This window comes from Ruditapes philippinarum, unplaced genomic scaffold (genome assembly GCF_026571515.1).
Source record: "Ruditapes philippinarum isolate M1 unplaced genomic scaffold, ASM2657151v2 ctg773_1_1_1_1, whole genome shotgun sequence".
NCBI lineage: Eukaryota > Metazoa > Mollusca > Bivalvia > Venerida > Veneridae > Ruditapes > Ruditapes philippinarum.
This window is the reverse complement of record NW_026859995.1, coordinates 546-22,693: the sequence shown is the minus strand read 5'-3', so window position 1 is coordinate 22,693 and position 22,148 is coordinate 546. Positions and strand designations below refer to the sequence as shown.

At 31.4% G+C, this 22,148-nt stretch overlaps 3 protein-coding genes and 1 long non-coding RNA gene across 8 annotated transcripts; 3 read left to right on the top strand and 1 right to left on the bottom strand.

The window, feature by feature from the left end:
• Positions 1 to 249: 249 nt before the first annotated feature.
• Positions 250 to 1,895, bottom strand: LOC132758568 (uncharacterized). Its single transcript, XM_060750244.1, has one exon. It carries the CDS (start codon positions 1,342 to 1,344, stop codon positions 250 to 252), a length of 1,095 nt encoding a protein of 364 aa, XP_060606227.1. The 5' UTR covers positions 1,345 to 1,895.
• A 1,388-nt stretch (positions 1,896 to 3,283) lies between these two features.
• On the top strand, positions 3,284 to 10,303 carry LOC132758558 (RING finger protein nhl-1-like). 2 transcript variants are annotated; one of them, XM_060750232.1, is made up of 6 exons: positions 3,284 to 3,634; positions 4,202 to 4,927; positions 5,873 to 5,943; positions 7,336 to 7,395; positions 8,245 to 8,396; positions 8,828 to 8,969. In XM_060750232.1, the coding sequence occupies exons 1-6, from the start codon at positions 3,504 to 3,506 to the stop codon at positions 8,837 to 8,839; spliced, it is 1,152 nt and encodes a 383-aa protein (XP_060606215.1). In that variant the 5' UTR covers positions 3,284 to 3,503; the 3' UTR covers positions 8,840 to 8,969. The 2 variants fall into 2 exon arrangements, with proteins under 2 accessions (XP_060606215.1, XP_060606213.1); XM_060750230.1 differs by having other exon boundaries at positions 3,285 to 3,634; positions 8,245 to 8,436; positions 8,828 to 10,303.
• A 131-nt stretch (positions 10,304 to 10,434) lies between these two features.
• Positions 10,435 to 16,670, top strand: LOC132758559 (tripartite motif-containing protein 59-like). Of its 4 annotated transcripts, none has more exons than XR_009629598.1 (6): positions 10,435 to 10,886; positions 11,484 to 12,179; positions 13,073 to 13,159; positions 13,682 to 13,741; positions 14,657 to 14,848; positions 15,689 to 15,824. XR_009629598.1 is itself a non-coding variant. In XM_060750234.1 (6 exons), the coding sequence occupies exons 1-6, from the start codon at positions 10,756 to 10,758 to the stop codon at positions 15,829 to 15,831; spliced, it is 1,254 nt and encodes a 417-aa protein (XP_060606217.1). In that variant the 5' UTR covers positions 10,435 to 10,755; the 3' UTR covers positions 15,832 to 16,670. The 4 variants fall into 4 exon arrangements, 3 of the variants coding, with proteins under 3 accessions (XP_060606217.1, XP_060606216.1, XP_060606218.1); XM_060750234.1 differs by having other exon boundaries at positions 11,484 to 12,140; positions 13,073 to 13,143; positions 15,689 to 16,670; XM_060750233.1 differs by having other exon boundaries at positions 13,073 to 13,143; positions 15,689 to 16,670.
• A 2,391-nt stretch (positions 16,671 to 19,061) lies between these two features.
• LOC132758557 (uncharacterized) lies at positions 19,062 to 21,631 on the top strand. The gene is made up of 3 exons (XR_009629597.1): positions 19,062 to 19,187; positions 20,961 to 21,057; positions 21,469 to 21,631. It is a non-coding gene; the product is annotated as an uncharacterized LOC132758557 (long non-coding RNA).
• The last annotated feature ends 517 nt before the right edge of the window (positions 21,632 to 22,148 follow it).

Genomic DNA, 22,148 nt, shown 5'->3' with positions numbered 1-22,148 from the left:
TAGTGAAACGATAAGTTTTATTATGATAATGATTTATAATATGGGCTTGTATAAGAACTACCTCACAAGACATGAAAAATGTGTCATTAAGTTTACTCCATTTTTTTTTGTTTTTGTTTTTTTTTACATTTTCAGTTTTAATGTTCAAACGATGATCTTTTTTATCTCCATTCGAAAACTTTTATAACATTGCTGTCTTCAGAATTTGTCACGTAACCGCTGCTGACATAGAGACGTTTTTTGCTGACATCAAGGCAACCCGCAAGCGGACATGAAACGCCATCGTTCGCACCAGGATAGTGGTGTTGGAAATAAAGACACCATTTTGCCATCCATGTCCATGCTCATGAGCGTCTTTCTTTTCCAGTCTGATATGAATATCAAACTTTCGTCATGGTATACAGCTATACGGCTTGGTGAATCACAGTTCCCAGTAATCGCATCATCGGGTAAAATCGTACTTTTTATTTTGCCTGTAAGATCAAGAACCTGAAACTTAAGCGGTTTACGAAATGAAACAAACAACTTTGTTTTAACACATTCGATATCCACGCAAGTACCATCTGTTTTCAATGAGCGTATGGTTTCAAGTTTTGGTATTGAATAAATTTTTATCTTGCACTCATTACGTAGAACAACCGCAACTTGGTCGTGCGATATTGAAGTAATTCGATTTGGAACTGATTCCATTTTCACACTCCAAATATGATGCTCTTTCTTGTCATAGAGTTTAAGAGATCTATTTAATTCGTCTGTCATCACCACTTGGTGGTCTGATACTAAAGCAATTCCAGTTATATAGCTATTTTGTTCTTCCGGCTTCATAATGACATTCAAGGACGACACTAAACGATATTCTTCGTTGTACGTACTTTCTTCTTTGATTTTTTCCCTTTCTTGAAAGTTCCCGGTTATAGGTCGCGGCATGTTGTGCTTACTGTACATTATATGATGTCTCGAGAGCTTGTTCCTTGCATGCCCCTGAAAACATTCAGCACAAAGATACTCTTTACAATCACCGCAGAAACCTTCAGCTTCGTTCTCATCATTCACCACTTTGCACGAGTCACAAAGTTTGGCAAACTCTCCGGGTATTGCATCGCGGTTCAATAAAACGTGTGATCTTGATAGTTTATTTCTTGAGTGACTCTTATAACAGATGCTACACAGACATTCTTTGCAATCAACACAATAACCAACGGCTTCATTTTCCTCTCCAGCAGAGTTACAAGGGTCACAAAACAAGACACTGGCCGTTTCCTCTACACATTCATCAGACGCGATTTCTTGTAATGCCTCTGTGTGTTTTTTCGAGCCTTTATCTACAGATGCATTTGTTCCCATTTTAATATATATCAAGAATTTACTATACAGAGTTTTTGTTGTATTTATACGGAAAGAAAGTTCAATGCTAGCAAATGAAATGTCATGATGTCGTCATTTGTCATCACTGCATTGTTTTCAATGTTAAATTCCATTTATTATATATAGTCCCGTATGCTATTTGTCTTCGAGTAATTATGTCTTTAAACCTTTATATTCAACCCTTTTAATTCTCTATATTCAATATTTCAGGTACCAGTTCGCCTAACATTTGATAACATAATCAATAGAGATTACATTATCAACATTGATCTTAAGATTTGATATATTTTGATTGATTAAACTGACGTATTGTGCGGTATCAACATAACACGAGAATATGTAAAGATAAAAACAAGGAGTGTTTAAAGTGATCCGAAAAACGATCGCTCAGCACATTATAGTTGTGCCCGCTGTTTCTTTTTTATTATAGGTTCTTTCTATTCAGCTATTTTCTAGCTGGGTGGTTCCAGTATTCCTTACTTGAATCCTGTTTTAATCACCCTTAGGATATGTGACCTGCTTTTTATTTTTTTCTTTTGACAGCTTATCTGTGATGTGATGGCTTCAGAACCTCAGATCACATTTCAAAAGTCAATTTTATTTTGTTCCACCCATCGTTTTCCCGTTTAGGGCACAATCTTTTTTTACTTGGGGACCATACGACGCCTCTCACTGACTGATACTAACGTGTCACAATGAATAATCCATGATAACCGCCGTATAACCACTTCTGTGGATGTTTTAAAAAATCCAAATTTTAACATTTCATGTAAAATGTTGAATACTGCTTCAGTCGGTTTTAAGGGGCGTGGAATGTTTTTTTCCATAACCATCCATGAATAGACTCAATCAAACCGAGCCTGCATCATTTTCATTTTTGTCGTTTGATGAGTTTTAAGGGATTCCTTATTTCTCACTATTTTAGTTTTTGTCTATATACATCATATATAGTTCTTATATAAAGTCGAATAAAAACACTATAATTATTTGAAATTAAAGTTGCATAAATGTAAAAAAACACATTTAAACAGTTAAATTCTGGTTAACTTAATTAAATCGTTATAAAAATTTCTCATACTAAGAAATATAAGAAAGAAAGAAAAACAATTTATGCGACTATAATGAAATGTTCAGCTTTAACGTACTATACTGTGTTCTCAAGGCATTTCAATATTACAGTTAATATCCGCTAAACTGATTTCGTTACACGCAGTGATTGATAAAAAGAAAGACACATTGCAGGTGTATCGGCCAATAATATATTGCTACCGTGCAAATTTTTATCCATCAAGCGATTCGAAAAACAATGTAGTATCTTTAGAAATAAAAACAATGAATTTTGATTCTGTTTGATGGTCTCATTATTTAAGTTAATGCTCATGACAAGATAAAAAATATATTTTTTTCGCCTATTATATATATTTAAGCAGGTCATATACCCTAACTGTGATTAAAACAGCATTCAAGTAAGGATTACCCAACTAGAAAATAGATGTAGAAAAAAAACTAAACATACCACAAACACAACAATAATGTCATGCCTATTAAAAATGACATGAACACACAAAAATGTCTATTTGACATAAACATAAAATCTGTATAGCAATTTATATTTTCAAATATCAAATTTTAAGTATAATGAATCTATGAACTATGTAGGCGTATGCTTTCAATGTATACTCGGTGTTTATATGGTAATTATATCGATTTGGTCTCGTTATTGCCCTTTCACGTTGCGCCCAATATATTATCTATTGTAGAAAAAAAATCTATATATATTTTACCTTTCGAACAAATTAAATGTGTAAAATGAATATACTGTTAAATGAAATCAGATATAATACCGTACAATATTCATTCAATAAATTCGTTTATCGTACCTATATATCATATACTTTTTGGAAAGATGAATTCTTCATCAAAATTAGGACATTCTAATGTCATATTTATTTAATGCAAACATATCAAGTAGGTATTCCAATAGATACCAAACTATTTGAAGTTAAAGAGTATCGGGCCATAAATAAAAATATATCTTTAATCATGTCACACATTGTATATCCTCTGTTCATATGTTAATCGTATAGATAGACTAAAATTCAGGAAGTATTGAAACTTTTAATATTGTTAATCTTTGCATGAAAATGAGCGGACATTATGAAAAAATATTAATTTGTCCACTCTGTAACGAGGGATTTAAAGGCGATCCTAAGCGGCTACCGTGTCAGCACAGTGTTTGTGAAAGTCCATGTCTGAAGAAACTTTTAGGGTAAGTGTACAACATGTAAGATTGTTACAACACATAATTATAAGACATGTATTGATACAATACCGTTAGGAAACATTAGAAGACATTTTCGTAGAAATTAACTTCTGAATCATATATGTATTAATACTCGTATACCCTAGACTATACAAAAAAGGATAGACTTTAATTTCAATAAGACATCAAAATAACACTTACAACTTACTAAAATTGTACTGGTTTTCTTCTATTATGAACAATATTTGGTATTGAGCGATGTTTTGTTTCAAACAATAGATAATCCGAAGTTTCTAAAGGACGAGAAAGATATATCTTGGAAGGAGTACGAGATGATCTGCTAGAGAAAAAGATCCAAAAAGAGCATTGAAAACATAAAAAAGTTGAAAATTGAAGACTCGGTTTTATTGCTCTTTTAAATTTTGTTTCTAGAATTACACGCATTCCACACCAAGACCTTTGTAAAGCGTGTTTGTTTTACGCATTACAAAGAACGCAACCATACTTTTAAGAGTGTTCGTTTATAAAACATCATCACTTATGTCCTTTTCTTTTACTTGTACCTTATTTCAGATCACAGCCGTCTAAGTGCCCAAGATGCAGCCAGGAACTTAACGTCTCTTCCAATACAAATGACTTTACGACCGACATGGTTTTGAAGCCACTTGTATCTTACTATGAAGGATATGACACATTACCCCAAAAACCAGCAGAATTATATAGCGATGATTACTATAACTTCAAAGAAACACATGCTACTAGCAGAAACCCTACAAAGAGTGGTGTAGAAAATGTAGATATTGATAAAGTACGAAGGATAATTGTTGATTCTATTTCCCTTATTCATGATAGCATCAAACGCATCGAAGAAATTCAAAAAAATACTAGCTTGATTTTAGAATACAACCAATCTGTCGCTAAAAACGGGGATTTAAAAAGGCTTTACCAAACTTTTGAGCAGAAGCATATTGATATCAAGAATTATCTGCAATCATTAGAGAAAAATTTAGCAAATTGCATGGACAATAATATTCTTTTGACACACTTGTGGCAATGTGAAGAACATCTATCCACTCTTCTAGAAATTGAATTCTGTGAACTGGTCTTAGATGTAAAACGGGAATTTGAAAGACATAGTCCAAGGGAAAGATTGCATGTCAGCGTGCTATTAGATAGCAATTCTTTACCAACACAATTAAACAACGACTCCCCCGGTAGATATTCACGATCTCTGTCTCAGGAAGGGGAAGTCCCTGGTCGTACAGCGCCTCACCAAGTGTATGATGAGATTAGCATAGTGTAAGACTAGACTTTGATACTGTAATAATATTTGTCATATACATGTACCTATAAATTTTCTCCCTGAAATACGCGATTAAGCTTCAGCGGATAGAAAAATCGTATTAGGTTAGTGACCAAAACAGTACCATATATGGCAGTGCTCGACTATTTCTTACGTTGGTTCCAATCTGATCTGTATATGACGTAGCATTTTAAAATGGGAACCAAAACTATTGAAATCGTGGTCTCTTTTGCAAAGAAAACACTTATTAATCTGCCATTCACGAATTTAATATCTTGACAGCTATTTTTCAGTTTCTAAAACAAGTAATAAAAGTTAAGTATATTGGAATTTCTTTTGTCCTAAAACGTAAATGCATAATTATACTAAAAGGATAATCCAGTTGTAGTCGCTTTCTGAGGCCACCTATTTTACTACTCGCTTCGTGAAAAAAATGATATTTCCGATGGTCGAGCGAGATATCAATTTTTCAATGCTGCTCGTAGTAAACTACAAAGCCTCAGAAAGCTACTACAACATTAAATTCTTATATATAAAATAAAATAAAATGTAAAATACTTGTAATTCTGCATTTCTCGGGTGAATGACATAGCTGTCGTCATGAACAGATTATTTCAAATTGCTTTGTGACTTTAACGTTCACTTACATGATGTGTCTCCCTCACATTTCCTTGTCAAACGCCAAAAGCGCAAACTTAACTTTCTCAGAAGCTCTTAATTAACTTTCTACATCCAACTGTTCTCAACTAATATGAGAAAAGCACCTACGTCTTAACGTTAGACTTTAAATTTAAAAGTATTGTAATAAAATTGATATTACGTGAAATAATGTTTACAAAAAATAATCTTCCTTACTTAGATGGAACATATGTCCCATATAGATGATACAGTTTCAATAAAAGTCAAATTCCATTTGTCATTTTTTTTTTTTTTTGCTTCAGGCAACCACCACGGATCCAAGATTCCCACCGCTCACAGTCAGCCAATTCTTCCAATGACCGCAGAGGATTCTGTAAGCATTATTTTTTGTAACTCTTTGCACATAAGCTATTTGATTTTCATCGTTATTGATACTAAACACATACACACACACACACACACATACTGTCCTAGGATGATAATTTGGTCTTAACGGTACATGGAAAAGTCCAAAAACGGGGTTATCTGGATTATAATCCGATATCGTAAAAGTGAACACTTACATATACTATATTGCTTAATTCTTACAGACTCGTTGGTGTATTACCGTTATGGCTCTGTCGGTAGATCGGAATTATTGTAACTTTTAGTGTGTTCGAACCCTACGCATTGCCATTTTATTACCACAGTTTTTTCTTCTTGCTCTGTTTTTTTATCATTACTATTTATTTATTTTTCGTTTTCCTTTTAGTTTTCTGTTTATAATATATATTTTATAGTATATATTTATTTTTTATATTTCTATTCTATTTTCTTTTTGTATTTTTTGATCGCAGTGTAATAAAATATTCGATCTCATAGTCATGTATGTATATGGAAAAAATCGGTTAAACTTGTTTTCTGAAAAATTGACTTTCTGAGGTAAAAACAAATGTGTCGTACCAGTAGTCGAACTTCTGTCTGTACGGGTAAAACACATTACTGACACGGTTGCTCTACCTACTGCGCTAACAAGACATATAATATCATGTACATGTAGTTTTATTTTCATTTTTATAGCTTGTGGCATTGATCTGCCTAACCTATTTTTCGCATTGTTATTGGTCTTTGTTATGTAAACAAAGGCTCAAGTTATCATCCTAGGACAGTACGTGTTGGTTTTTTTTGTTGTTTTTTAATTGGGTTTTACGTCGCATAGACACAGTATAGGTTATATCGCGACGTTTCAGCTTTACTGGTGAAGGAAGACCTCAGGTGCCCTTCGGCACGAACGGGCACCTAAGTAGTACCACCGACGTTCCGTAAGCTATCTTGATAGCTTCCTCACATGAAAGAATCCAAAGTCCCTGTCGGGATTCGAACACACAGCGGTGAAGGGCAAGTGGTTTAAAGTCAACGACCTTAACCACTCGGCCACGGACGACCTAAACATACATGTGTAAAGGATCAATATAAAAATCCGACTGACTTGACTTCAATTCTATATTTTACAATGAAAAAATAATCAATAATCCATTTGATCCGCGGAATTTTCTGTAAATATCGTTTAGAATGTATCGGTAACGTCCAATTCTTAAAAAGAGTTGGACAGTCTTTTTATAATTAAGGTAGTTTTAATAGTGTCTCATCAACAATTCCATTACCAATTACTGGACAAACACAATAATATTCGCCATAATGACACATTCATTAGACCTTTAAATGGCAACAACATAGTATATTATGTCTTGTTCCTATGTATAACGTTTATAATTATTTTCTTCAGACTCAAAACTAGCTGTTTGCTCCTTTACAAATGTTATGGTCTGTCTCCGTTTGGGAATCGGTAAGTTGTTTATTATAAGGTTTATAAGAAGATCTCGGAAACATGAATATCTAAAACGACATAAAATTATGTACCGGTTGCAGTCAAACATTTCTTATTTTCTGTTAAATTGTTTTTATTACATAATAGGAAAAATGCACTATATAGGTATTTGGTTAAATGAGTAGGTTATAGAAGTCAAACATGTTCATCTGTAGATAATATTTTAACTTAATACTAATTATAGTTATAAAAATAATACTACGTTATATTTTCTTATTTCGAACCAGTTTTCGAGATTTTTGGGTGTTTTGGCTTTGGTTTTAAGCATCATGTCTAAAATTTTCGTAAAGTACTATATACTTAAAATGATTTAATTCTAATGAGAAATGATAGTCAAGTGTTAAAGCAATTTTTTGTTATTATTTTTATTGTGTTATTCTCTTGACCGTGCTCTATTCTATCTTACTGATTATTGGTTTTAAACTTTTCAATCACACTGTCTCTGTAAAAAATCATTGACGATTTCGCTGCTTTATTTGTGAGTGAATACTTCTGGTGTCCTCTGTGCACATTTTAAGCAAATACCTGCTTAGAAACATTAACCTTAGGAAGTTAGCTGGACACACATGAGATTATCTTATATCCCTGGTGTGATTTTAACCGGCGTACAGGAATTACATGTTACGCATCAAATGTGCAGGAATACTCATTTCTGGAAGTTATATGGTAGATGTTATTATATTGTTGGTAGAAACGTCGGTCACGTTTTACATAATAGGTTCAATTTATGGTTTGATTGTGAACATTTATGCAATTTTCAAACAATCACTTTTACAAAGTAGTCCTATATATTATTTCTTTTTTCAGGTATTTGGAACATTGCTCAACATGGAAGTACTCTGGGAATAATTGCAGCGAGTTTCTTGATTTTAAAAGCACTTTACGAGACATGTTGCATTTATTGGCTAGTTATTTGTCGCTTTGAAGGCGAAAGAAATAGTCGGCAAAATATTTGTCTGGTAGTTATGCTTATCCTGCTTGGAATTTTTTGTATATTAGGTAAATGAAATAGAGTTTTTGAGATTGTTTGTCTCTTGTAAATATCAAACATATTCCGTTTTATTTCTACTTTGTACGGGTATTTTTTATAGTTACGAACTTTTTGGCACTTTGTAAATGATACTTACACACGTAACCCGAAAGGATGAGGAAGGGTTACATTCCAACCATTTGTATTCTTACAGTCATAGAATCTCTCAAAAGTATCTACCGAGTGAATTTGATATAAATAAGAGTAACCAACCATTGGCAAGACATTTTTATCTTCATTGCATGTTTATTAAAATTACCTTTTAATGTGCGATAACAATATAACATTTTATTACAATAATTAGCTCAACAATGTTACAAATTGTTTACCAATGAAGTTTTTATCGTTACTTGTTTTCAGATATTGTATTAGCGTATACTGCTGATGAAAATGTGAATCTACCTCTACGTGTGTTGAGAATGATAACCATTGTTGACATTGTTTTGAATCTGGTGATACTACTGACAATATGGTTACTGGCAAAAAGATGTTTCAGACACTGAATAGTATTTTATTTTGGTTTGAAAAAAGCTGGATCCCTTCAAACTTGATACCAGAAGATCATCATTTAATAATCGGTGATGTTTGCAGTTCAATTAAATTAAAAATGAACACTATATAAGCATGTATTAAACATTTTGATTTCCAATTTTCCTCTAGACATAGAAAAACATTTTCCAATCGGCGCTGAAAAACATACGGTTACATAAGAGGAAGTTATGTACGCTTTATAATGTGTATATATATATATTCGGACATTCATACAAACACATGTGTTTTCTTAATTCAGTTAATAGTCAAATGGTCGCAATGTGGATGGCTGACAAATAATTATCGAAAAGCAATATCAAGAAATCTATTTGGGTTCTGTTATTATCCAAAAACTCAAAGTCATTGTTACATTATATACATGTTTTTTGACATTACATTTTAAAGGATTTCTCTTAAATTGTGTGTTCTGGCAGAAATTAGAAGAAAGTAGTCCGCCAAGACAACAGTGAAAATACGGACATCACTGCAGCGAAAAATCAATTTTTTACAGTGAAAATACGGCAAATGAAAATACGCATTTTATTTCATCAATTTGTCTCAATATTTCATTTATAAGAATATGAGAAATATAAGTTTTTTTCTATTATATATATTTTCTTTAAAAACGGTATAGTATTAGTTATAAAGATCGTTGACAGGTTATATGGCCCTATATAAACGGCTATCTGTAAATATAACCCGAGCCGTTAGGCGAGGGTTATATTGCAAATAGCCGTTTATATACGGCCATATAACCTGTCAACAATCTTTATAACGAATTTATAAAACAGCAAGCGTCATTTTTAGAGAAAAAAGTAAGATTTCTTCATGAATCGACAGAAGCCGTGTATATAAAACTATGTAAACGTCACGATTATCCAATGAAAAATGACGTTACAAACGTGCAGTATTATAATAGACATTAATGCTACACATAGGACTTTACCATGTTTCAATACGTTTAATCCAGACTGACTATGTTTAATTTGAATATTAAGCGAATGCATAAATTATGCTTTAGAAGCCTAATTTCCTACTAAAGTTCAAGCTATTGTGGTCCTACCTTAAAACACTGCTAGTTTATTTTTATTTTATTTTCTTTTTTAAATGACACTATGTATTCATTCTCAAATTGCATATAGTGTGTAGAATTTTAAAAATGGCATTTGTACTCTGTAGAAAATGTCTTTTCGACATTTGAATAGAATTTGTATAGCACTTTATATTTTCCAATATCAAATTTCAAATTTTAAGCTTCATACATCTGTTTAATTATGTTAATATAATAGTTTTCAACAAACTATATAGGCGTATATTTTTCCATGCATACTCGATGTTTATATGGTATTTATATCGATAGGGTCTTGTGTTTTGCCCTTTCAGTTTGCCCCTAATATATCACATATATTAGTCTAGAATAAGATTTTATATCTATTTTTACTTTCGAACAAAATGACAAGTAGGATAAAATGTTGAATGAAAATGGACATAATAGCGTATAATATTCATTCAATAAATTCGTTTGTCGTACCTGTATAATAATTATATACTAACGTTTTGAAAGGATAAATTCAAATTTCATTTTTAATTTATGCAAACATTATATAGGCATTTTAATAGATACCAAACCATTTGAAGAAAAACGGGGTATACATTATGTCTGACCATAAATCAACGTGTCAAACGTTTATATATTGATTTTATAGATAGACTAAAATTCAGGAAGTATTGAAACTTTTAATATTTTTAATCTTTGCATGAAAATGAGCGGACTTTATGAAAAACTATTAAATTGTCCATTCTGTAAAGAGGGATTTAAAGGTGATCCTAAGCTGCTGCCGTGTCTGCACAGTGTTTGTGAAAGTCCATGTCTGAAGAAAATATTAGGGTAAGTGTTAACAATTTAAGATTTTTATTGTTACAATACATATATGTATTGATACAATGCCGTTAAATACAGGAAACTTTAGAAAGCTATTTCGTAGATATTAACGTCTTCAAGAAATCAAATATGCACTAATACTCATATACCCTAGACTATACAAATGTCAAAGTATAAACTTTGATTTGAATAAGACGTCAATATAACACTTACAACTAATTAAAATTGTACTTATTATCTTCTATTTTGACCATGGTTTGGTATTCAACGATTTTTCCTTTCAAACACTACATAATTCGAAGATTCTAAAGGACAGAAAGATATATCTCCGAAGGATTACGAGGTAACATTTCACAATACGACATTGATGATCCGCTAGAGAAAAATATCCATTGAAAGCATTGAGAAAAAAAATATTTGAAAATTGAAGACTCGTTTTTATTTCACTTTTTAATTTTGTTTCCACATTAAAACGCATTCAATCCCACAACTTTGTAAAACGCGTCGTCTTTTTCCGCATTTTAGAGAACGCAACCATTTTTTTAAGAGTGTTCGTTTATAAAACATCCTCAGTAATGTCCTTTTTTCTATAACTTTTTTCAGATCACAGCCATCCAGGTGTCCAAGATGCAGCCAGGAACTTAAACTTTCTTCCGATACAGAGGACATTCCAACTGACATGGTTTTAAATTCACTTGTATCACATTATTGCGAATATAAAACATTACCCCTAAATCCGGCAGAATTCAGTAGCGACGAATACATTGATTTAAAAGAACGAGGTGCAACAAGCGGAAGCCCTACAAATAATAATGTTGTAGATGTAGATACTGTTCAAGTACGAAGGTTAATTGTTGAGTCCATTTCCCTTATTCATGACAGCATAAAACGACTAGAAGAAATTCTGAAAAAAACTGACATGATTCGTCAATACAACCAATCTGTCGCTGAAAACGGAGATTTAAAAAGACTTTATCAAACATTCGAGCAGAAGCATATTGATATCAAGGAATATCTAGAATCAGTAGCAAACTATTTGGCAAGCTTCACTGACAATAATATTCATTTGCGGCAATGTGAGGAGCATCTATCCACTCTTCTAGAAATTGAATTCAGTGAACTTATCTTTGATGTTAAACGGGAATTTGAAAAACATAGTCCAAAAAAGAAACGATCGCATGTCAGCTTGCCATTAGATTGCAATACTTTATCTCCGTCTCAACAACGGGAAGTCACTGGTCGTACAGCGCCTCGCCAAATGTATGTAAATAGACAAGTGTATGATGAGATTAGCATAGTGTAAGACAATTTCAAGATCATTGATACTGTAACAATATTTGTCATATACCTATACATTTCTTCCCTGAAATATGCGATTAAGCTTTAGTGGATAGAAAAATCGTACTATGTCAGTGTCAAAAACAGTACCATATATTGCAGTGCCCGACTATTTATTATGTTGTTTCCAATCTAAGCTGTATATTACGTAGCATTTTAAAACGGTAACTAAACTTATTGAAGGCTTGGTCTCTTTTGCAAAAATTACTTATTAATCTGTCATTCACGAATTTAATTTCATGACAGCTATTTTTCGGTTTCTAAAACAATCAATATAAGTTACGTTAAATGGAATTCTTTTTGTCTTAAAACGTAAATGCATATAATAAAAGGAGTATCATGTTGTAGTCGCTTCTGAGGTCACCTATTTTGCTACTCGCTGCGTGAGAAAATTGATATCTCCGATGGTCGAGCGAGATATCAATTTTTCAGTGCTGCTCGTAGTAAAATACAAAGCCTCTGAAAGCCACTACAACATTAAATTCTTATATATAAAATAAGATAAAATGTAAGATAATTGTAATACTGCTTTTTCCGGTTGGATGATTTGGCTGCAGCCATGAACAGATTCTATCAAACTGCTTTGTGGCTTTAACGAACACTATCATGATAAGTATCTATCACATTAACTTAATGTTTTAGATTTAACTGTTCTAAATTGATATGACATGTATAAGAAAAGCATCTACGTCCTAAAGTTAGATTTAAATTTAGAAGTAGTGTAATAAAATTGATATTACCGTCAAAAATCTTCACAAAAGATCATTTTCTACTTAGATTGACCATATGTTCCATATATATGATCATTTCAAAAAAAGTCAAATTCCCTTTGTCATTTTGTTTATTCGCTTCAGGCAACCATCACGGATCCAAGATTCCCGCCGCTCTCAGTCAGCTAATTCTTCCAATGACCGCAGAGGATTCTGTAAGCATTACTATGGGTAACTCTTTACACATAAGCTATTTGATTTTCTTCGTTACTGCTACTCAACACATACATATACGGGAAAATGTATTATATAGACAATTCCACAAGGTATGTGGATAGATAACTAATAATTGATGTTTATGTGTTTTTTTTCCTTTTTTATGTACAACAAATCTAAAATTGACTGTGGAAAACATATTATCCAAATTTGCATCATGCTAATCCAAGTGTAAAAGATGAATATCAAAATCCGACTGACTTGACTTGCGTTTACAATGATGAAATAATCAATAAACAATTTGGCCCGCTAAAATTTCTGTAAATTTCGTTCAGAATGTATCGGTAACGATCAATTCTTAAAATAGTTGGACAGTCTTTTTATGACTTAGGTTCTTTTTATAGTGTCTCATTAACTATTCCATTGCCAATTATTTGCCAAACACCGTAATAATCGCCATAATTACACATTCATTAGACCTTTATATGGTGGCAACATAGTATACTGTGTCTTGTATAACGTTTATATTTTCTTCAGACTCAAAACTAGCTGTATGCTCCTTTACAAATGTCATGGTCTGTCTCCGTTTGGGAATCGGTAAGTCATTTATTATAAGGTGTATAAGAAGATCTCAGAAACATGAATATGTGAAACGACATAAAATTATGCACCAGCTGCAGTCAAACATTTCTCATTTTCTTTTAAATAATTGTAATTACATTATACAGATGAAAAAGATAATATATAGGTGTTTGGTTATATGAGTAGGTTATAGCAGTCAAACATGTTAATCTTTGGATAATATTTTAACTAAAAACTAGTGATAGTTATAAAAATAATCCTACGTTAAATTTTCTTATTTCGAACCTTATTGCGAGATAGGGTGTTTTGACTTCAATGGTCTTAAGCATCATGTCTAAAATTCTTGTTAAGTGCTGAAAACTGAAAGATGAATTGTCTGATGCGAAAAGCTAGTCAAGTGTGTAAGGAAGATTTTATTGTGTTATTTTCTTGTACTTCTATTTTATCTTATTGATTTTGGGTTTTAAACTTATAAATCACACCGTCACTTTGAAAGTTATTTGGCGACATCCCTGCTTTATTTGTGAATGAATACTTCTGGAGTCTTCCGTTCACTTTTGAGGTAAATACTTGCGTAGAAACATCAACCTTCGGAAGTTGGCTGGATAGTTAACCACACACGAAATAATCTTATGTCCCCGATGGGATATAATCAACAGAGATAATGGGCATTGGTTCCAATCTCAAAGGGATAACAAATCGTCAAAAGACTTATTATGTACAGATATAACATCTTACGCATCAAAATGAGTAAGAATGATCATCTCTGGAAGTAACGTGGCAGATGATATTATATTGATGGTTATAATGTATATCATGATTTGCAAAGAGGGTTCAATTTTTCGTTTTGTTGTAAACAGTTATGCAAATTTCAAACAATCTCTTAAACATAATACAATGTAGTCTTTATATACTGTTTTCTTTTTCCAGGTATTTGGAACATTGCTCAACATGGAAGTACTCTGGTAATAATTGCAGCCAGTTTCTTGATATTAAAAGCAATTTCCGAGACATGCTGCATTTATTGGCTAGTTATTTATCGCTCTGAAGGCGACAGAAATAGTCGGCAATATATTTGTCTGGTAGCAATGCTTGTCCTGTTTGGAATCTTTTGTATATTAGGTAATAGAGTTTTTGAGATTGTTTGTCTCTTGTAAATATCCAACATACTCCGTTTTATTTCTACTTTGTACGTGAACATACGAGTATTTTTATTAGTTACGAACTTTTTGGCACTATGTAAATGATACTTACACACGTTACCCGAAAGGATGAGCAAGGGTTACATTTCAACGATTTGTTTTCTTACAGTCATTGAATCTCTCAAGAATTTTATAACTAATTTACAGCAAATTGCCTTTATTAGGGCAACAAAGAAATTACTTTATACAAGTGCAGCAGCACATAGAGTATATTTGTATAATAGAAAATTACATGAAATATTATAATATAACAAGAATAAACAAATTACAGAATACAAGTAGAAATTTCTTGAAAGATTTTCAACAATTCTATCTGAGTTTAGATAAAAGATGACATTTTGTTACGAAATGACATTATTTTTCTCAAGTCATTTCAAATATTGGTACAATATGGGTCCAGCTAGATTGTTTCTTCGTGACTTGTGACTTTAAAGGAAAGCTGCGTAGGTTTTAGAACGTAGGAGAAAGTAACATGCATCAAATTGTTCGTGTAATGTAGAATCTTATGATATTAGAAAATTGTCGAGAAATTAATCTTCTAAAATCGGAGATTTTAGCGAGAAAAAAATGCTTGGTTAAGTAACTACCAAATAGAAATGACAGTAGCTAACCAAGCATGTTTTCCTTGTTCTTTATACCTTTTTATTAAAGTTACCCTTTTCATGTGTATTAGCAATATTTCAACCTTTTATGACAATAATAAGCTCAGAATTGTTACAAATTGTTTACCAATGAAGTTTTTATCGTTAATTGTTTTCAGATATTGGATTAGCGTACATTACGGGTGAAAACGTGAACCTACCTCTGCGTGTGTTGAGAGTAATTACCATAGTAGACATTGTTTGGAACTTGGTGATACTACTGACGATAAAGTTGCTGGCAAAAAGATGTTTCAGACACTGAATAGTATTTGATTTTGATTTTAAAAGGAATTGTTTCACTTCTAACCTCTAGAAGATTATCATTTAATTATCGGTGTTGTTTGCATTCCAATTAATTCTGAACACTGAATATCAATTAATAAAATTTATTTCCAATTTTCCTCTAGACACACAAACACATTTTCAAATCAACGCAGATGGACAGACGTTACATAAAAAGAAGTTTTGTACTCTTAATAATGTTATATGATGTATATTCGGACATTCATACAAACAAATGTGTTTTCTTAATTCAGTTAAGGTATGACCCACCTAATGCAATACCTCCAATTTGAAGAGTATTCAAATAGGCTAGAGCTACTGTCAACTGCATTGAAACTGAAAGACGCGGGTTCAAACCCCAGAAGAGGCAACTTTTATTTTCTTTCACTTTTTTCTTTGAACATTATTATTGTGTCAGTCGGATCATTCTTGAAAAGTCAAAAGTGTTATATGTTCATTATATAATAATAATCGGTATTTATTGGTTAAATTATGCCAGATTTAAAAACAAATATGGCACTTGATATTTTAAAATCTATTTGACAAAATCAACCAATATATTTTAAAGAAAATTTAAGCTAACTTTAAAAACAGCCTTTCATTTTGTTAAATTTTTGGGAAATTTTAATAAAGCCCTCTAAGTAGGACAACAAGTATTTAAAATAGGTGGGGTAGGGTAACATTTTTTACATATTTCAAACATATTGATTAGAAACAATAATTTTGCTTGTGTCATTTGTTAGCTGAATACTTTTTTGTTTCTTAGCAATGTTTAATAGGAAAACATTTTTTTCATAATGATGAAGTAATAGATCATTTCTGAAAACAAACCCTTAGCCAAGTATAGTTAAGAAAAATCTCCATAACTCGTAAACCATACGGTAAACTGTTCAAATTGTGCATACAGGTGTGCTTTAAGATATATAACTGACCTATGTAGTCATATTTACAGTTCCTTATAGTGCCCATTAAGGGGCTCGTACCTTAAACATCAAATAGTGGCAATTTTGATGGTTAACAAATGATTAATTGAAAAGCAATTTCAAGAAATCTTTATGGATTCTTTTATTATCGAAATACTCAAAGCAGAGACATAGATAACAGAGATAAGCAACTCCTATATACTCCATTGAAATATCACTCATGCCTATCCAAAAGTGAAAAATTAGGCATTTTGTATCTATGTCTCTGCTCAAAGTCATTGCTACAATGCATTAAAGCTTTTCAAAGCAATAAGGAATTACATGTAGTTTGCATCCGAATAAGTGAAATCTTTTATTATAATACTTTAAGCAATAATTATAGTACATGTATAATTGTTTCAAATAGAAGATTTAAACCACCAAACTCTAGTTGTGTGACTTGAATCTTCAAATAAATCAAGTTTATTGTTTATTCTTTACAATATTTCAATATTGTCTTAAACAAAACACATTTCTAATTGTCATGATTTGCATCATTTCAAACCTCATTTTTTCTTTGAATGCGTTATAATGCATATTTAGCTTCGTTTTTCATAGCAATTTATGTACGTTAGCACATTAAAATATTATGTTTATGTGTTTTAGAATAATTGATAAATATATACTTTTTTCTTACTAAAAATAATATTTTTCGCACCACAACATTAATGGTAACTTCATCGTGACATAAATAACATAAGTACCCTTTGCTCTCTTTAGATATTCTGTTATCTACCTTAATCATGAGAAAATAACATAAAAGATTTGGCAGGAACATGTTTTCTTACTTCTTTAATTGTTACTTTTAAGAACTAATAGCCTTGTTCAATATTATGTACAATATACGCAGATAATTTAAAAAATCATTTGATTCATACAGAATTCATTTAAGTTCGATTGTAAATGAAGCTATAAGCTTATCGATATACTCTTGAATCCGTTCCTACCAACCATTATTGAAGAATGAATGTAAAGTTTCTTGCTCATGGAAACAACGACTTGTCTGTGGCGGGGTTTGAACCAATGTGGCTAGCGAACATTATATTACTAGTCCGACGCATTAACCACTCAGCCATGCCGCCACTTATCATATCATTTTAGTTCCTTGCTTTGCTTAGAAACCAATTCCGATAATATACAATTTCTGACTGAAATCACTTTAGAAAATACAATTTCATTTTGAATGAGACTGTGTTCTTTTGTTTATTTAAGCGATATAGGTTGGCATGATATTCAATCATTTTTTTCTTCTAACAATAAACCACACAGCACTATATCAATTGGAATTTATTGTATATTCTAATACCTTTGTGCAACAATAAAACATGACAATTTCATAATTATGCCAACACATTCACATTCTTTTAGTCATTACTAAGAACTGAAATGTGGAAATATTATTGGTTACGGTTTGTGATTCATTAATATACACCTTACAATGAATATCTACCTCTGCCTTACTCAGATTTTAAAAAATGTATTGTTGTTTTTGTTTGTTCTTGATGTTTTTGTTGTTATTGTTTTTGTTGTTGTTGTTGTTATTGTTTTTCATTTTCTCTTTCTTTTTTTGGTTTGATTTTATATCGTCACATCATCACAGCAAAGGTCATATGGCGGCTTTCCATCTTTACTGTTGCGGGAAAACTTCAGGTGCTCTTCCGTGCATTACTAGTATTTCATGCACGAACGGGTACAGGGGTAGAACCACAGGCGTTGTTAAGTAACCAAGCAGGATAGCTCCCACACATGCAATAATCAATCAAAATCCATGTCGGGATTAAAACCGCTTGGAAACAATCGTTTTGAAGTCGATGATTTTAACCACTCGGCCATGGATAACACTAGATGTTTTATCTGTCTATCATTGCTACCAACGCTTTGATGGGGCTCTTATTTACATTGTTACTAATGATGTTTTGCTTTCACTTTCAAAACATTATTTGTGGTCGCGAACCCAAGATGCGTTATAAATATCACCGGTTGCCATTTGCTAACTAATTCTTAAACCCCACAAGGGACCCGTGGAATACTCTCATTTACAGTAGGTATACGTCAAAAACATATCGAATGCTCATTGATTATGTCCGCTCATGTCTGAAATAGCGCATTTCGGTTTTCTTTATCTTAAGATATATGTTACCTATATACAGTCGGAGTAGAATATACTCAGTCAAAATGAATAAGGAACATTTGATAATATAACTGACTTTTCAAAATATTAGAATATATTTGTCATATTTTATAGTCATATATAGATAAAGGTCACAATTAAGTAAGATAATGTGTTGAATGAAATACCTTCGTTGTAGATAAGAAATCATCAGTTAACATATTCTTTTTGTAAGTATGTGTGCCTCGGTCGTTTTAAGAATATGTAAGTAACTTTCTTATATCCTCACTAACAATTAACAAAATTACTTAAATATGCTAATTAAAACAAGTGTAATTTCATATCACAATAAGAACGGTATTTGTTGTAAATGAAATATTTGTTTGTTGTAATGGGTTGAATTTCAAAAGAAAATGTGATATGTAATTGACAGTTTTAAGTGTAATATATACGAATCTTATTTAACAAATATTATTATTTCCAATTTTATTTATATCTTTTATACATCTAGTCAAATTCAAATAACAGAATAAAATTTGGTAAAATCTTATTACAGGACACGCGTAAAGTTAAATCCTAATGTAGGATTATATTAAGATAAATCTAATAACAGTATAAACATTTTGTTAAATCAAATAAAAGTATAAAATAAATTAAATCTAAAAACGGGATTTAGTTAAATCTTATTACAGAATCAATTTTTGATAAATTGAATTACATAATAAACAGTTTATTAAATCTAATTCAAGGATAAGCATTTAGCTAAATCTAATAACAGGATACGATTTAGTTAAAATCCAATAATTGGATAAATATTTAGTTAAATCTAATAATAGGATGTACATTTTGTTCAATTTATTTACAGAATAAGCATTAAATCAAATCTTAAAAAGGTTAAAGATTTTGTTGAATATAAAAATGGAAAAAAAATAGTTAAATAATTATTAAAATAAGAGTAACATTTACGTGTAGTGAAATTTTATCCAGTCATATAACATGATAAGGGTATACATAACTATATAATTACAGGGCAAACATTTAGCTTAATTATATATCAGATAAACAGTTCGTTAAATCTAATAACAGGAAAGGCAAATTCCTGTTTGCCTAAATACCTGTTGTGTTGTCGTATGAAGGAATATTGTTGGTGTGACGATTTTATAACCTAACAAAATTCAAATAGGATTCCATTACTTATTATTTGCATTATCTAATATAAAATTGCTGTAATACATGTAAGATAGAGAATAAATGACCCCTAAAGAATGCCAAAAAATGACAAGTTTTAACCATTGATTGAGCCTGTTACGGTACGGCACTGGAAATTGCTGCCATCCACTCCTTATAGCACCGGGCTTAAGCAGAATTCAACACTTAAAGATCCTGTATGTTGTAATTAAGGATGTAACAATGTATTTAACTATGTATTTTAGGCATAATGAGGGCCCATCCGCCCTTTCAGGCACTGACAGTACGGACCCCGGACATGTCACCATTCATGTCCTTAAATGTTATTATCAACCACAATGTGACCTATAAATTTTGAATTCAGTAATTCACAGAATGACACTAAATATGTATGCAAATCGATTATTTTGTATGATTACTCTTTTGATGCACAGGAGGCCCAATGAGACCATTAAAATGCATCATTTGGTGTAATTTAGTAGTTACCATTACTTGAGTGAAATTTTATAAATGTATATAATTATGCTTCTAAAACCAATTTCAAACATCGAAGAATTTTGTAAAATATATACTGTAAAATATTTGTACATATTCCAATGGAATCATTTAAAATCAATGCATTCATTCTTATTGAAAAAAAAATTGTTTAAGACTTTATCGAAAATATATTTCTACTTACCTCCCTTTATTTACATGAAATGTAAATTCGGTAATATCTTTACAATAATGTTTTTTTGAAATTACAATTTGAAGAATCTTAATTTGAGCATCAGATTTATGATATAAAATCATGAACAAATTTGAGTTTACAGGACTTTAAATTAAAATGAAAACCTTATGTTTCTGCAGTTGTTCTCGGGGTTTTCCATTACATTAGCCATATTGGACGAGAGAGTCACGTGTCAACTTAGTACAGACGAGATTACTAAACTTGAGTCGTGTCGAGGTAATGCTTATCTTATATCACAATATAGACATTTATCCTGCCTTCATTGTTCACATGTATTAGTATGAATGTGTAAATGAGTGATAAATAAATTAAAGGTCAATATAAATTTGATAGCCACATATTATTTTAAAGTTTTACTATAAGGCTTCAAGCCAAATATCAATGACAAATAGATTTAAATGAGTATATTCATACATGTAACACATAACACATATTCGAACTGACCTTTAATTTGATATATATAAAATTGTGTGTTTAAAGCCTATTATTCTATAGCAACTAAGTTTAGTGTGTTAGATTCTATTGGCTTATATTCAAATTTGGTGACATGAATTCAGTTACCACTCATATTTTACATTAATCAATTATTAGCTATGTAAACATTATAATTGCCTTTTTGAACTGCAGTTAATGGCAATTGGGCACAGTGGAGTGATTGGCAAATATGTTCAACTACTTGTGGTTCCGGTTTAACTAAAAGTTCAAGGAAGTGTGTGAGCCCAACAACACCTTCAATATTGAGCCAAGGTTGTCAAGGCGACGAAAATGATTACAGTTTGTGTTTTAATTCCAGTCCTTGTCCAAGTATGTCTTATGGAATTTAAAGTGTATCTAGATATCTTTTGTGGTAGTTTATGCCTCTTTTTCTTGGAATGTTATGAACGTTTCATCTTTGTATATCAGAATAAAAGTCCCGTGTGACAAAATAGGACTAACTCTTTCCTGCGATGCATATGAGTTTAGTGCAAACTACTTAAACTGTTATGTTAGTACATGTACATATATGATAATAAAAGTTCTACCTTTACCATATGACCTTTACAAAGTGTTGATATAACTTCAAAAAAACTAATCAAAGTAGTTGTACATTAGTTTTTAGCAAGGAAATTCTGCACATAAGGACACCATTATAGATCTCTTTTGCTTGATTATTACATAGTTCATATCAAAAGGCTGGTAACAAAACATTTGATGAAGTGGCAAATATAGGCAAAAATCTGGAAATTCCAGATGTCCTTTTTCCGGGGGTCGACCTCAAGGCGCTTTTTCACCAACAATTTTACATGTACAGAGAGAGCTGACATAGG